The sequence below is a fragment of the Aphis gossypii genome, chromosome 3 (assembly GCF_020184175.1).
Source record: "Aphis gossypii isolate Hap1 chromosome 3, ASM2018417v2, whole genome shotgun sequence".
In the NCBI taxonomy this organism is placed as follows: Eukaryota; Metazoa; Arthropoda; class Insecta; order Hemiptera; family Aphididae; genus Aphis; species Aphis gossypii.
In genome coordinates, this window is record NC_065532.1 from 45,789,316 (window position 1) to 45,806,577 (window position 17,262).

Genomic DNA, 17,262 nt, shown 5'->3' on the forward strand with positions numbered 1-17,262 from the left:
ATACATCCACTTTGACCATATTACACATTCTATAGTAAGATGTTTTAATCTTATATAGTCATATGTGTATATAGACTTCCTTATAATATTATTATTTATTATTATTATATTTATATATACTCACATGATATTGGCGTATAGCGTGTGTTATATTTAAACAAATGTGGTAGATATTGGTATAAAAATACACGAGAATATTGTTATATATTAGCATATTATGTGTTATCTATCTATTTTTTTACTTATAATAGATCGTAAAACGTTAAAATGCTGACATCAAAACTTTAAGTCATTAAATATTATAATATTATTATCTGTTTGTATAATAGGTATTTATCTTTTCATTGTATTAAAATATATATTTCATTAATTATTTGTTTAACCATATAAGGTACTGAGGAGTGAGGATTACGTTTGCTTTTCACAACTACACACTTAAAACTATTACCATTATATATATATATACCTATTATAATATATACGTAGACACTATAGGTGATCTGCGTTAGCATCTGCCTTCGCAGTTCCCAGAGATTGCAATTCCGATTCCCGTTTCTACAACGATTTCATATTCATTTTTTTTAAGCCAAAATTGTTAATACCCTGTAGCACATGGATAAATAACCGTATTAGTAAAATGCATTATATAATATAAGAATATTATACATATAAATATATTGTTAACTCAATAAAAATGTATGAATATTTTCAATATTTTGTAAATCTTCTAACTTTGAATCTTGATCGCTAGGTATATACTTCTCTACACCAGGGGTTTCCTAAGTCAAAACTACGGCTCACAGGTCGTGTTTGGCCTGTAAACAGCTATATTATCCGACACTCCAAAGGACAAAACATAATATGAATATCACAAATCGGTATCGTCCACACCTATATATATATATATATACATTATACATATTAATATTTAATATTCTTATTTTATAAAATATTATGTACAGATAACTACTACCTACAGTGTATTAATAATTTGGCAGTACAATCTACAATGTTAAACGGACCATTTAAAATCGATATAAAAAACACGTGAAGGCAGTTGCTAACTCTGAACACTAAGACGTGTCTTGTCTTTGAATAGATACAGTCCCTTTTATATGATATGTATATAAAAAAAACAAAAAAATAACAAAAAAAAACATAAAGCAACTCCTAACATTATTCTAAAAAATTTCTTACAAAGCGTGGGTTAGGTCTCTCTCTATATATACATATATATATATTACATTGCCTTCACATGTTTCTATGACGATTTCAAATGGTCAGTTTAACATTGTACTTGAGATTTATATAACCTTATTGTATAATATAATAACAGCAAACAGCAGTGGATTAAATTATATCTTTTTTTTATTTTGCTAATAAAACACTCAATATTGATCACACACTTAAAACTATTACCATTAATTTTAAAATTTAATTCTTCCTTACTATAATATTACTTATTTAATACAGTTTATTTGAGATATAAAAAAATTTTATAACCTTATATTGTATAATATAATAACAGTGAATTAAATAATTTATTTGTTTATTTTGCTAGTAAAACGCTCAATATTGATCTCACACACAATCACAAGACAGTAATATTTTTAATTAAACCTATACATTTAGTAACATTTAATTACTCGGATTTACCTATAACTTCAAAATTTTCCTGGTTCCTGAAAAAGCAAATAATGAAAATATTTGTATATTTACTATTTAGTAGATTCACAACTAGGAATTATTGATATAAATTCTGCTATACCTATATGTACCTCAACAAATTTTGTCTTCTACTCCCCTTTCCCATTTTGATTATTATTGGTACACCACTTGTTCATGGAGCTTTGGACATGACTTTGTGAATTTTATAAAATAAATAAGATCAATTATCTATAATTATGGATCAGACGAAGCAAACATAGGGACCTACTCCTATAATCCTACGTCTCCAATTAAAAAAATATATAGAAACGTGCTTACAAATCAAAATTAATTTCGATATTATCATGGGTGGGTATAATTATTGCGTTGACAAAATTACAAAAAGATAAAAAATTTAAAAACGATTAAAATATTTAATTAATAATCTTTACAAAAAAATAGGTATATATAATATTTTATAAAACTTAGATATTCATATTATTATAAATTATGGTGCGCGTATACGGCTAAACGATAACATATTATTATATTATAACATATTTACGGATCGTGAGTTGTGACAGAGCGATTAACAGGCATTGCTAAATTAAAATTAAAATTAAATCAAATAAGAATGAATATTGTCGTTAAAAAAAAAATAGCATGACTGGTAAGTAACTATCTACTGAGTTGTGCCGTGGATTCCCAACACTCCTTCCTCATCGTATAAGTATACTAAGAATTTAATAAATGTTAATTCTTCCATCTTATGACCGAGCTTCGGATATGCCAATGAATAATGATCTATAAATGATATATACCTATATAGGTACAAATAATACTGTTTAACTACTTATATAGGTACACTATATTATAGTAAATAATCTAATGCACTTCGACGATTTCGCATTATTATGTCGTAGGTATAATGTCAATTTAAAAATCTTACTTTGATAGTTTTTTATGATATTATTGAAATATAGTCAGTCTCTTTTGTTTTTTATTAACACGCAGTATCACGTCGCATAAACACGTGCATAATAATATGATTAATATCTGTTTAAACAGGCAAGTACGGTCTGTTACACTGTTGATTGTTGTATCTTGTGTGTATTCGTAAATACCCACCTACTTAAAATATTAATAATATTGTTTACAAATCATAATAACATCGAATACCTTAAGTATGAATCCTGACAAAAAAATGTTCGAGTTATAACAGTAATCAATAAATCTAAGAGCAATGATAAATCATTAGATGGGAAAAAATTAATTCGATAACGTGTCGTACAAAAATTAGGGTTGCTTGTAGGTATTTCATCGACATGTTTTGGATGCCAATCTAATGTCTATAAATTATACGGTTAAGTACCTATATAATAAGTTAATAGGGTTAATAGGTGTACAATATGTTTTTACTTTATTTCACCCAGCTTATGAAAACTACTAGGTATCAACTAGGAATTTATCGAAAAATCAAAATAATTAAATAGGTAGGTACCTACTTAAAAATGCATCTACCTACTTATTATTTGATTTATTCAGTCTAAAACGAGTTGATTACAACATTTTTTTTTTAAATAGCTGTTATAATAAAATAAAATTATTGTTTAATTATTATTTTCTAACAAATATAACCTTGCTTGGTGGGATTAACTGTGGCCTGAATTATTAATAGGTAGGTATTTAAATTGTTGTAGTTTCCACTTCCTTTGGTCCGACCGAGAGCATATTTGCATCAGTGTCCGTCCGTTTATCAGCGTTATCACATATTATCTCCATGTTCGTGACTACTCGCTGTGATAAGAGCAATACTTAGCATCTTGCGAATTGCGATCAATATTATTTTATCATGGTACATAAGTACATACCTAATAGTATTGCCGATCTCAACTGAGGTTGCACGCTCGTCGTCTCCGTATTCGGGTGTACTCTCGTTAAAAGTGATTGCTTTTGTTTTTTGGTCCTTCGTCTGAAAAACAATAATTTGTGTAAGTAGGTACTGGTTTCGATAAGTCGACATGTGTTTGATGCGAATAAATTTAAGTTACACGATAATGAAAATTTAATTTTTAAACTCCATTAATATTTTTTTTTTTTAATCCTTTTTACAAAAAGTTATAATGTCGTTGGACAAAGATGATGGAGCTGTGGAAAAACTCATGGAGGAGGGAAAAAAGAAATTGAGTACCGAAGGCGACAAGTATGATGAGCTAAACAAATTGGAATTATCCGATCATACAGAGACTGCATACGCTGGCATGGGTAAAGAAGAATTAATGAAATATGCCAATAGTCCGTTCTGGGTGCGACTCAGGTGGTTGTTGTTTGTGACATTTTGGCTTTCATGGTTTGCCATGATGTTTGGTGCTCTATTCATAATATTTTTGACTCCTAAATGTTTCCCACCTTCTAAACACGAATGGTATCAGAAGAGTCCAGTCTACATTATTAACGCAGCTTCTCTTGTTAACCAAAGTAGTAAGTTACCACTTTTCAATAATTTTATGTAGGTAATCTAAAATTGATACATTAAATCATTTAAAATATATTTTTTATGTTCAATAAAAATTACCATACAAATAATTTTAGAAGTTTTACTTTAATCAAATCGGTAGACGTTTTTATAAACTTTTTTGTTTTATCTCTAAAGTAATATTTTTGTAGATAAATATTATATATATTATATACATAGAAAATAAATTATAAACATTTATTCTTAGGGTGTTACCTATGTTTACGTATTTAACAGTAGATAACTCGGTAGGTATTTTGTTTATTATTTATTTATGAAATAATGTACATTTTCTTTAGAATTTAAGAAGTATCTATGCCATATATTTAAGTTATTAATTTTAAAATAGGAATTTATCATTTTCTGATGCAATTATTAGGTTTATAACTTGGTTACCTATAAGAATGATATTGAAATTGAAATTAATTTAGATCTGAGGAATCAGGATACTTTTATTTTCCCTAGTAAATAAAATAATTTAAAATATCAGTAAAAAATAGAGTATCCATAGATTTTAAACTTTTTAAACATTATTATATAAATAGTAAATGAGCAACTGTATATGATTCAAGTAATCATAATTTTTAAGTTGTTAAATACAAGATTAATATTCCTCTAGGAAATTTTAATGATATAGATATATCTAAACAATGTATGTATTTATTTATTGTTTGGTTTTAATATCCCAAAGGGGTAAATACTATAGTAATATAGAAAAAAAACAAAAAAAATTAAAATGTTGTTTTATCTTTTTGTTATTACAAAACAATATTACCTATAGAGTAAAACATTTACCTTTTATAAAATTTATAGGTATAGCCATTATTTTAAATTAATTTTTAGAACTTTTTGATCATAAAATTATTCCATGATAATCTGAAATAAAACTACTTTTAAAGATAAAAAAAATTATGCTTATTTTTTAATTCTGTTTAAAGTTTTGTAGCATACATTTATTGTTGTTTTACATGTTTATTGTTAATATATATACAATAAACAATTAAAAGTGTCTATCATTAATAATTTTAATTTTGCTTGATGTACCTATGCATAAAACATGTGCTTTGTTTTAATATACTTCACATTGTATTTGTAAATGTTGACCATTATTTATGTTAAATTTATTATACTTACTTATTATTAATTACAGTTTAAATTATTTTTAAGATTTGAATGAAAGAATTGAATACATCCAACAGTTGGGTGTACAAAATGTAGTATTGACATCCGTATTTGATGGTGACGGAGATAAAGTCATAGATTTCATGCAAGTAAATAAATCTTTGGGAAGTAATGATACAATGAAAGATTTTATTAAAAATTTAAAATCTAAAGGTATATTATTAATAATTTTATTTATCTACTAAAATATAAAAATAAAAATTTTGTTACTTTAACATTTTATTTTTAGGTATGAAAGTAATATTGAGATTAGTTCCTAATCATTCTTCAAAGACAAACATGATGTTTGTGCGCTCAGTCCTAAAAGAACAATTTTACGATAGTTTTTACATTTGGAATTCTGGTTCTAGTAACGGTACACAACATTATCCTATAAACAATTGGGTTAGTAATTTTTAGTATTCTAGCTTGTTATTAAATATTCTATTAATTATTTTTTTGAATTTTAATAGTTAAGTGTAACTGGAGAATCTGCCTGGAGTTGGGATGATAATCGAAAACAGTATTATCTTCACACATTCTCAGCAGATGAACCAGACTTCAATTTCCGCAATAAAGATGTTGTAAATTATTTCGAGGTATTTAATTTAATTTTGTATTTTTATAAACATTTTTGATTTTGTATGATTTGCTTTTCTAGGAAGTGTTTAAGTATTGGTTGGATATGGGAATAGATGGATTGTATTTGGATAAAGTTCAATATTTGTTTAAAGATAAGGACTTAAAAAATGATTCTCTTAGTAATAAAGCTACATCTATCCTTCCAGAAACCAATGAGTTGTTATCACATTGGGGAGATTTAATAAGAAATTATTCTGGGTGAGTTAAATTACATTGTTTATTAAAACATAACTTGAGTTATTTTACTCAAACAAAAACAACCAAACGTTTTTATAAAAATTAAAAAATAGCAGATATTTAATAAACATAGTAACGTTTGTAATTTTAAAAATTTTAATTTGATAAAAGTTCTGTTAAAATATCCATTCATTTATTTAAAAATTATTTATATTTTATGGTTGTTAAATAGTATTAGTTTTTAAAATATATTGTTTGAAATTCAATAAAAGCAACATTTATGAGTAAGTTATTAATTATTATTATTGTATTTTTTATGACTTAATTTAAAAACATTTATAATAATTGATTTTATTTTTATCTTGTCAATTAATAAATATATATTTAAAATGATAATTCTGAATATAAATTATATAATCTTATATTTAGCAATTTTGTTTTAAATAATATTGTATTCATAGATTAATTCTAGAACTAATGTATTGCTGTATGTATAATTTTCAGAATATTGATCGTAAGTGACCTTGATTCAAAGGATACTAAGGGAATAAATATGGTTCATAATTCTGTGACTTTGACATCTAATTTTACTGGAGAACAATTACTTCATGTAATATTAACTAAAAAAAATATGATGTCATCTTCTTCCTGGTCTTCATGGGAAGTAAGTTAAAAATAATGTATATTGTGAATCAAATAATAATGCATTTTTTTTTGTATTGATGTAGTGGGTATGTACTGATAAACCAAATTGTTGGAAAAATGAAACAATCGATGCATTTAGTATTCTTGGCTCATTGTTACCCGGTGTGCCATTCATTAATGCTGACCCTAAACTCTTTGAAAATAACAAAATACCAAATATTACATTTATTCAAAGTACTTTAAAAGAATTAAGGTCAATGCCTACAATTGAATTTGGTTCTTTCAATGTAAAACTATTAAATAATGATACAGTATTCGCTTTTGATAGGTAAATAAATTCATACATCATAATATTATTTTTATGTTTAAACTAGTTTTTAAATTATATTGTTTATTTTAGGGTAATGAATGGTTCAGAAAGCCTTTTATTTGCTTGGAATTTAAGTCAAAATGTCACTGTTCTAAACTTGAATTCATTTGATGGAATTCCTGCAGAAGTAAATTTGTCACTTTGTACTGAGAGCGCTTGCTCTATACTTCCTCCTCCTAAGTAAGTTTTGGTTATTGTTCAAAAAATTAAGATTATTTATATAATAAATATAGTTAAAATAAGTATTAATTATAATGACTCAATTCTGATACGACTAAAATAAATTAAATTTACAGATTTTTTTTTTTTTTAAAATTGGATAGTTATTAGTTTTAAAAAAAATGTTTTTAACCTAAAATTGATATAGATATAATGACATTTTGTGTTATTATTGTTTTCAACAGCTACTTAATCTTAATACTTAGTATACAATGTATACATATATATTTATAATTTATACTGTAAATACAAGTGTTCTAAATTTTATTACACGTCCATAAATTTAAAAATCAGTCAGATTTCTTGTAGTCTTATATACTTTTGGTGATAAAACTGATTTTTCTGTGTATTAAAATAATCTTAAATAAGCGAGTATGTTTCAAATACGCCTAAGATGATAGTGCATTTATTATTCTTAATTAGTAAGAAAAATTAAATTGTTGTATTTATGCTTCGTGATAGTCTAGGTTCATTCAGAAAGGTCTGTTCTTTTTTCTTTTGTTTTTGTGGTACTTATGTTCTATACTATAAATTATTTCATATTTTATTATTATATATTCTATAATAATCTTCTGCAATGAACTTTGTATTTATATACTTATATTATCTAAAATGTGTATTCAATGCTATATTGAAGTACTTATAACTATTTATTTGATAAGAGTTGTTTCTAATTATTAGAGTAATTTATTTTAAATAATTGTTGAGTTAATAACTAACAGACATTTGTTCTGTGAAAATTAATTCCTGTTACGTCAATAATAAACCAATTAGTGATTATATATTTCATTTTAAAGAGATCTTGTGTTTGATAAGTAGTTGGAAATATTTACATGCAAATGTACGTCAAGTAAAAATTATACACTTAAAATATATTTATAGCCTGAAAAGCATTTTATCAGGCAATTTTAAAAAAATATGTAAATGCTTTGAAATCTAAGCTTTATTTATCGATAGGTTAAATAAAAGCCCTCTATATTAAATTATTTATTGTTTGATTATTGAAAAAATTAAATTGTCTTTTTTTTATTAAATGTTATTGACTTTTTTGTTTTAGATCAAAAGTCAACAGCAATCAATTGAGGCTTGCTGGTGAATCTGCTGTGGTTTTGACTTTCTAAATGGCTGAATATGCCTAGGATTATAATAGCATTTATTGAAACCACTGAACAAAACCATTAATCTTTTTGATTAAGTATTAATATTAATAATCATAACTTATTATATAATTAAATTTTATCTCACTAGTTATTACTTATCCCTCCCTACTCTTAAAATTATCAATTATCTCGTAGTACCTATAAAAAATTTACTACTTGATACCTATGTAACAATGTTATAATTACTGATATTAAAACAATTTGAACATAAAACATTGTTTGTATCTTCTTTTACCACTGTATATTATTATAATAACAATATAAAATATCACAATTCAATATAACAGTTTAATTTTACATTTTTAAGGCAATATTAAAGACAATGATTGAACTAAATTAATAGAATTTTGTGTCTTCTATTAATGTTACAACGATTCTCAAAATGTAAATTATTTTCTAATGTTTACTATTACTATTACTTATTATTTACTCATAATTCAATTAGCTATCTATTCATAATACCAAGATGCAACATTTTTAGTATAGTTTAATGTGCATTTTATGATTTTGAAATAGAATAATTTTAAAACAGATAATTTCCTTATCTCATGGATGCTAACAAGTTAAATTAATTAAATTGCATAATTTATGGCGAACATAGATTTGCTTCAAGTTTTATGTATACTGTTACTTTTAATCTATTACAATTTATAAAAAAAAAATTATAGCAATAACTAAAAATACTCGTGTTATACTGTTACCTAATTTGTGCTACATTATCTTTAAAAGATATCTAAACATTTTTCAAACATGGTTTTAATGGCATTTAATGATAAATGTATTGATTTCACCATGATGTTTTTTTTTAAATTTTTTTATGTAGGTACTATTGCAAAGATAATGTATTGATCATTGAACTTTATTGTTGGTTTCTAATTATAAATTGGAAATTATTGGTACTTTATTAGGGATTCAAAAGTAAAAAATTACAGAAAAGTAAAGTAAATTTGCTAATAAAAATACTTAAAAAATGTATTACAATGTTAATAAGTTGTATTTGTTATAACAATTATTATTATGAAAATTTGTGTTTTGTTAAAACTACGCTTATTTACAAACTATTTTAATTGGATAATTTCAATCTTAATAGTTAAAAATTGAAAAGCTGAATACAAGGTTTTTCTTCCTTGTTAGTTGTTTTTATAGTAACCTAAAAGTTTGAAGTGTAAAAGTGTATTGTTTTTTTTTTATACACATTTCAATTTTAAACATTTGATAAACTTAAATATTTAAACGAAAAATATAATTTTAGTTACTTTGCTGTAATTTAAAAAATATTATTTTTTGGGACTTGACATCCCTTACCATTAAATAATATTGATATATTGAAAGTATATCTACTGCAGTACTGCTGTTAATAGAGATTTCATTGTATGAGGCTCATGTAAAATGTAATTTACAAAATTATAATTTTACAAGTAAATAAAGTTTGTATTTATTTTATTTTTATATTAAATTTAAAAATAATAGACTATATTTACCATCTATTTTACAAGCATTGTCTATTTCTAAAATGAAAGGTGTCTTTTGTTAGGTTCATATTTTTTTAAGTTTATAAATGTATGTTACATTGTTAGTTTGTATTAAAAGATGGTTAAAGATTTTTTTAGTTCAATTAGCTACTTATAATAAATTAAAATTATTTGAATTAAAACGATTAATGAATATACTCAGCTTTAGGTAGTCGTAATCAATAAAGTAGGTAGCTAATGAATCAAAATTGATAATTTAACCATAACTATTTAATCTACCAAAATCCATTAAAAAAAAATTGACTTTCTTGTTTTTGTTGGTACAGTTACGTCGTAAGTACTTAATTTTTTTTTTTAATTCCATTTATTATTAGATAATAATTATTAAAACTCCTAGTCCTAGAGCATAACGATATAAGATACGTCATGTGTACCTTTAATACAGATATATTACAAATATATATTACCCGAAGACAGTTTTTACCATAAAATAAAAAAAAAAACATATAGTTATATAGTATAAGTATCTAGTGTCGTCAAAGCTGTATTATTTTATGGGAAAACACGAGGTATTCTGATACTCACTATCGACGGTAGCGGTGTAAAAAATATTTTCATCGCTACCAAGTAGTGAGTATCATCTACAGTGAAACATCCACATAACTATACCTATGAACTTTCGTTCAACGAAATTTTCTATTTAACGAATTTCTTTTGTTCCCCATAAGACTATTGTTTCGCTGTACAGGTAATAATTAATATAAATTAGGTAGTCAATAAAATCTCGATACCTATAATATGACTGTACAATAATATTATATTGTATTATGGCGGGTATAGGTTACTGCCGTACTATATTCTTTGATTAGATATATTAACAGAGATAGCTAGCGTGTTATATGGTAAATATCTTTTTTTTGTTTTTGATAAAATGTACTTAAAACTAAATATTAAGATTACTGTCATAGGGTTAATAATCGGTAGGTACCTCGATATATCTATGCATATTATTACTTCCTAGGCGGAGAAACAATACGACGATTTAGACGCGATGATATAATAATAATATGTAATATTTCTCGGTCCAATGATTTCAATGCAACAGCTGTACCCATCTTCCCACTGCAATTTTATACGATGTGACGGGTGCTCTGGCGGCATATTGTACGAGTACTTAAGAATTGATTTCCAAGTGTTTCTACCGAAAGGGCAGGTACCTACCATAACTATTAATAACCAAACGCACGTGTGCACGTCTACAATAAATTATAATACGTGCATGTATTGAGGTGTCTATAATATAATTATTAATTACGCGATCCAATGTACGAATGTATGTTTTAGATTTCTATATATTAATATATTATTATTATTAAAGCAACGCGGATATTGAATGTATATTATTCGTTGTTATTGGTACAATACTATCGTTCTACTTATTACCGCGCGAATTATATTAATAATAAATGATAATACGGCACGAGGTGAAATTTTTGTGTTTTCATATCGAAAAATTCAAATTATGGAAAAACGTGATTATTTATTTTATTATTGAAGTAACAAGGTATCCGTGTTAAAACTATATACACGCAAAGGTCGACAGTATAATACAATGAAACGTTTCAAACGCGGCGACGTGTTTCGATCGGAATATCAAAAGAAAGGCGGTGAAATGAGTAGTAAGCTTTAAAAAAATAAATATTTTATGACTATTTAGGTTATATGTACCCATATAACTATGGGTATATACTATATAGGGTGGGAAAAATGACCTATTTTAAACTATTTCGCCGAAAGAGAGTGAAGAAAATATTTACTATTTGAATTAAAATATCGCTGTATTTTGACACTTGAACATCTTTATACTAAAGTCAATTGTTTTTATAATAAAATAAAAAGCTGATAATCGATAGGTAATCAAAAACATAAACGAAAACACAGGGTCCATCCACTTTTCAATCAAAGTTTCGACAGTTCTCTACGTCTCTATAATAGTCTCAATATTTTCAAATAAAGGCGATCGATCGCCATTAAGTTATTAATTTTCCGATTAAATATTTCTGTTTTCCGAAAAATCTGGCTCCGTCAAAATGTATAGATCTATACCAGTACCTACCCATCGTCTTTGGTCAGTGTCGTGTACAATATTTGTACACGCTTTATGTCATGTATCGTTTGAAATATTTATGTTTGGCTATAAATTCACATCGGTTGATAGTATTATTTTAGGTACGTTTAATATTAAATAAAATCATTTAATTATTTCGAGCATATTATACCTATAACATGACCTAACCGAATAAAATAATTATTTTGACACACGCACACGTGAGCGCGCGTACAATTATTGAGTTTCTTAACGATTTATCGTCATCATAGGTAAATAAAATAAAATACAGATACAATATTATTTAGAGTAGTCGTATAGCGAATCGTTTTTCTAAAGGTAGGTATATAAGTTGTCAGATATTTTTGATCGCGTATATTACATATAGGTATTAGGTGTATGAATTAGAATTATAGACTTTTCTAGAATTTGATTTTAAAGATAATTCCTGAATTTTAATCTTAGTATCGGGAATGATCAACAATTGTGTATATAAGGTACGATGCTGTTTTGGTTCAGTATTTTTGGTTAAAATAAACACTTTTATTATTTTTATTTTATTTTTTTATTCAAATAGTAAATACTTTCTAAAATAACAGAGAAATACTCACTTTATGACCAATTTTTTAATTTATCACTGAAGTCAAAATCCAAGACGGCCCTTTTTTGATTTGTTGCACGGTTCTTGAGCTACCTATATAAAAAACTAATTTCTATGTGATTTGTTGAGTGGAAAACAGGAATATTTAGAGTTGTGGCAGTATTGCATTTTATAATATATAGCGTTGCAGCTTCCGTAATATAAAATATATCACTATATCAGTCTTACATTTTTAAATAGTAATATTTTATCACCATGTCTCATGATACGGCAGTCTTGCAGTCCCCTAAAATATTGTAAAAAGTTCCAAGTCTAACTTTTTATGTTTAAGAAAGTATTTGATAATATTTTAAGAAGTCATATGGTAAAGCATGTTTGTATCGGTAGTATTTAAGTTTTTAGATTTAAACGCATGTATGTTAGGGATGGCAAATTTTAATTATCTTAAAATGTTTAAGTTTGATTGTTATAGGTACCGGGATTAAAATTGTTAACTAAGAGTTAGTATAATTTTTTTTTAATTTTTAGTGATATGGAAGAACCGATAGGTACCTACCTACTTCAAAAGTCATCTAGTATTGTTAGCAGGCTGACTGCACCTTTGATTGTTTGTTTTCGACGGAAGATCAACCTAGAATTAAAAGGACGTATAATTGACCATATGATCCATAAATGAGTTATAAAACGATAGAAGTTATCGGTATTCCGTCAATAGTAGTTACCGAGTTGAAATGTGAAACTGTTGACGAGAGAAAAAAAGGGTCACGCTCCACGTTTATATACACTTTATACAATTATGTTTCTTAATAATTTTAGTAATTCAATAATAAGAAAAATGTTCTATGGAAACCGATCCTCAAAGGTGAAGTATATTTTCATTAGATCGTGACCAAAAAAAGTTTGGACACGCCTGTTATAGAGTGTATACTGTATAATGTATATGATAGTCACATGTCATAATATTATAAAAACTAATAAAGATGTCTATGAATAGTTCGCATAAGCTTAAAACAATTTTAGATTTTAGTAAATATACCTACTTAATATAAACTTCATGTTGTTCGACTTCAGAAGCATAATATGCATTAAATGCGTTCGCCAGAAATTTTTAAAAATTATGGCGAGTGTAGTACGATAACGCGTGTTAATAATAAATAACGTGTATTTGCCTATAATATCAAAATCACGACGTTAACACGTTTTAAATTCCTTAAAAATAATATTAAACAATTTTCGTTTATATTAACGACATACATTTATATCGAGTAAAAATAATATATGTAATTCAAAGGGTCAAAAAAAGTTTGCAAATACGTAAGATTTATGTAACATACATATTACATAATATATTGCGTTTATTAAAGTACCTATGCTTATCATGTTAATTTATATTTTAAAATAAATCGTCGAAATGTATATTATTGCTTGTTTTGAACGAATCGACGTTTCAAACTCCAGAAACATTAGTCATGAAATCCCGTGTATGATTAAAATTAATTATAATATAATATTATTATTGTTGTTAAATTTTAGTCTGTTCGGTTAATACCACACACAGAGTATTTCAATGACATTATAACTGTCGTATATATGACGTATACGGGAAAAAACTTCAAAACTAAATTGTTGTCGCACATAAGTGCACAAACTACGAGTAAACGTAATTGTGTTGTACATATTATGTAATGACGTGTAATCGTATATAATATTATATAGGCATGTTGGTAATAATTAATGTTAAACACAAAGGATTATGTGACGACAAAATTATTATTATCATTGTAACAGGTACGAGCGAACAACTAAAACTATATCGGGTTTAGTTTTCGTTGCTCGCGGTTTATGGCATTATTATATTATAATATATACGCGTAAACACCTACTGAGGAATTTAACGACGTGGCGCCGTGTTTACACTTTAAATCATACGTAAAGTTTAGTTCCAAACGCGTTTCGAATCTTTCGGTTTTACACTCGACGACCGGAAAAAAAATCTCGTTTTGCAGCTTATACATAATAATAATATACTTACACAGTTTTTCCATTAAATCGTTAACCGTGATGGCACAATCGTTTCGGACGAAATAAAAAAAAAATCCTACACAACGCACAATCTAGTGCTTAGGTACCTACCTAAATTATTTACGAGCACAGACAACGACGCGCAGTAATATTATACGATTATAACGTAATTATCACGATTCGGTCAATAATAATAATAATAATGATCGGTGTACGATTCGCATTCAAAATTATTTAAACGGATCGCAGGGTATAATACGCGTGAAATAAATAGTAAATAATAATGTTTAGACCGAATGGTCGTATACACACATATTAAATGCTATAGGTTAACCTATACCACGCGCAGGTACCCGTTTAATTATTATTACAAATATATATTTTTATCGCCGTCCAAAAGAGAGGGGTTCGTCGTCGAACGCGGAATAATATTTAAACGCTTACGCGCCGAGCAGGCACCTATAGTATTATTATTATTATAATAATGTAGTGCGACTAAAGTATTTCAGGATTGCAGTTGTAAAATAAAATATGCAAGCGAATTCCTCGCGTTCAATAAATAATACCGCAAATAACGAAAACTTTAAAAGTCGTCGAAAGCGTTATAAATCGTATCGATACCTTTCGACCTTTTAGAAGTATTTCTATAAGTCATCGGCATGAATTCAAAGTTATTTCTATCCGTGCCGGACCTTTTTTTTTAGTGAAAAAATATCGAAAACGAGATCAAGAATACCGGCCTATACACAGCCAGTAACCCATCACGCATAGCACACATCGTTTTAATCGTTTCGTCAAATTAATAATAGCACGCGAGCGCATAATATATATTATAATATAATATAATGTATCGTGTAATATCTTTCGACCTACCTCTAAATACACTCTATATAAGGATTTGATATTCATATATATATATAATATAATTGCGAATCGCGCGAGTCGAACAATTTTCCACTGAGTTATGTTTTTCACTGTCACGGGTTGTCAACCTATATTTCTATACAAATAGGGGGTGATGCGAGATTGACAAACCCGCAAATACCTATCTACCCGGCACGGAAATAATTTCGAAAAACGTTTACGCGTCGTTCATCATCGCGTGCTTCACAAAAGAGGATTCTCGGAAATCGTCGGAAAAAAAAAACATCCGCGCGCGTTTTCTGGTTGTCACGAAATGGGAAAATCACGTTTTGTACGCTCGTACATACACCTAGCTAGGCCATGACACACATATATATTAAGCCCGAAGTCGGGTAAAGCAAGTTTATCTGACGGTCGTTATACGCACACCGCGACGAGACTGCCGATGGTCGATAATATGAAAGCGATCGCAGTGCGTGAGAAACCGTCGTGTTTTTTGTCGTACAAGCGTATATATATTATATTGTTGTATATAAATAATATATAACATAAAAACAACACACATCGGCTTAGATAAATTACAATTTATAATGCGTACAACGGTCGTATATATAATATAGAGTACAAGAATTTTCGTACGTTTTCGCGCAGAGCGTATACCGAGAGTATATAATGATTATATTATTCTGACGGGGGCGCGAGTGTGTTACTAAAATATTTCGGAAGGAAAAAAAAAAGAACATCACTTCGCGTAATAAATGATAATTTATTCTATAGAAAAATAGGACCATTTGATATATCCGTATACATATTTTATAAAACTGAAACGCAACAAACCGTCTAGTCGGTTTCAGGTCGCCTACATATATATATATATATATTTATTATTGGATAGGTACCTACGCTTGAACCGGGAGCTTGTCGTTTAATTTATGACCGTAGGAAGACTGTTGACTGTTCAATAGACTGAAAATACAACAGTCAATGAGAAACGAATGTACTACAAAGCATAATTTTTTTTTTATATTATAAGCGCCTAACTCAGCGTTTCTTAAACCGTGTTCTGCGGAACCCTGGGGTTCCGCGAAGATCACTTTAGGATTCCACGAAATTCGAGCACTTTTTTTTCTTAAATTTTTCGAGAAAATTACTTTAAAAAAAAAATAAAGATTAGTTGTGGTTAGCGGGGAAAAACGTTTTACGCTTTAAGGCTATTGCAACATAGTACAGGGGTTATAATTATCGAACTGTAATAACTTGTTGTTGAAAACTATAAATAAAAATAGCTAAAGTTTAAAAAAAAAAACGTAGTGGTTCCTCGATAAAAGTGGACACAAAAAAGAGTTCACGGATAAAAATGTTAAAGAAACTATTACTAGAAAAAAATACGACGTATGGCCATGACAGTCTTCGCGTTAATATAGTGATTAATAAGAAAACGGTGACGGTATCGAAACATAAAACACGAAATTTCGTTCAACGTCCCCATACCACGATTTCTCGAATTTTCAAATCTGTTAGTAATTATCTAATAATATGACATTCATAGGCGTGCGCAGGAATTTTTCACAGGGCGTGCAGAATTGTTTTAAATGGGTTACTTGACCTACTACAATTCAGTTAGATAAATAATATGTACTTATCTATATTATAATAATTA

General features: G+C 27.2%; 1 protein-coding gene and 1 long non-coding RNA gene across 3 annotated transcripts; one reads left to right on the top strand and one right to left on the bottom strand.

Moving 5' to 3' along the window:
* Window positions 1-1,478: 1,478 nt before the first annotated feature.
* On the bottom strand, window positions 1,479-3,628 carry LOC126551195 (uncharacterized). Its single transcript, XR_007605064.1, has 3 exons — window positions 3,519-3,628; window positions 1,779-3,444; window positions 1,479-1,682 (listed from the first exon to the last, which is right to left on the bottom strand). It is a non-coding gene; the product is annotated as an uncharacterized LOC126551195 (long non-coding RNA).
* On the top strand, window positions 3,470-8,749 carry LOC114124563 (neutral and basic amino acid transport protein rBAT-like). 2 transcript variants are annotated; one of them, XM_027987856.2, is made up of 10 exons: window positions 3,470-3,638; window positions 3,766-4,128; window positions 5,330-5,497; window positions 5,574-5,728; window positions 5,797-5,922; window positions 5,985-6,163; window positions 6,647-6,806; window positions 6,871-7,115; window positions 7,188-7,337; window positions 8,434-8,749. In XM_027987856.2, the coding sequence occupies exons 2-10, from the start codon at window positions 3,771-3,773 to the stop codon at window positions 8,495-8,497; spliced, it is 1,605 nt and encodes a 534-aa protein (XP_027843657.1). In that variant the 5' UTR covers window positions 3,470-3,638; window positions 3,766-3,770; the 3' UTR covers window positions 8,498-8,749. The 2 variants fall into 2 exon arrangements, with proteins under 2 accessions (XP_027843657.1, XP_050059975.1); XM_050204018.1 differs by having other exon boundaries at window positions 3,491-3,642.
* The last annotated feature ends 8,513 nt before the right edge of the window (window positions 8,750-17,262 follow it).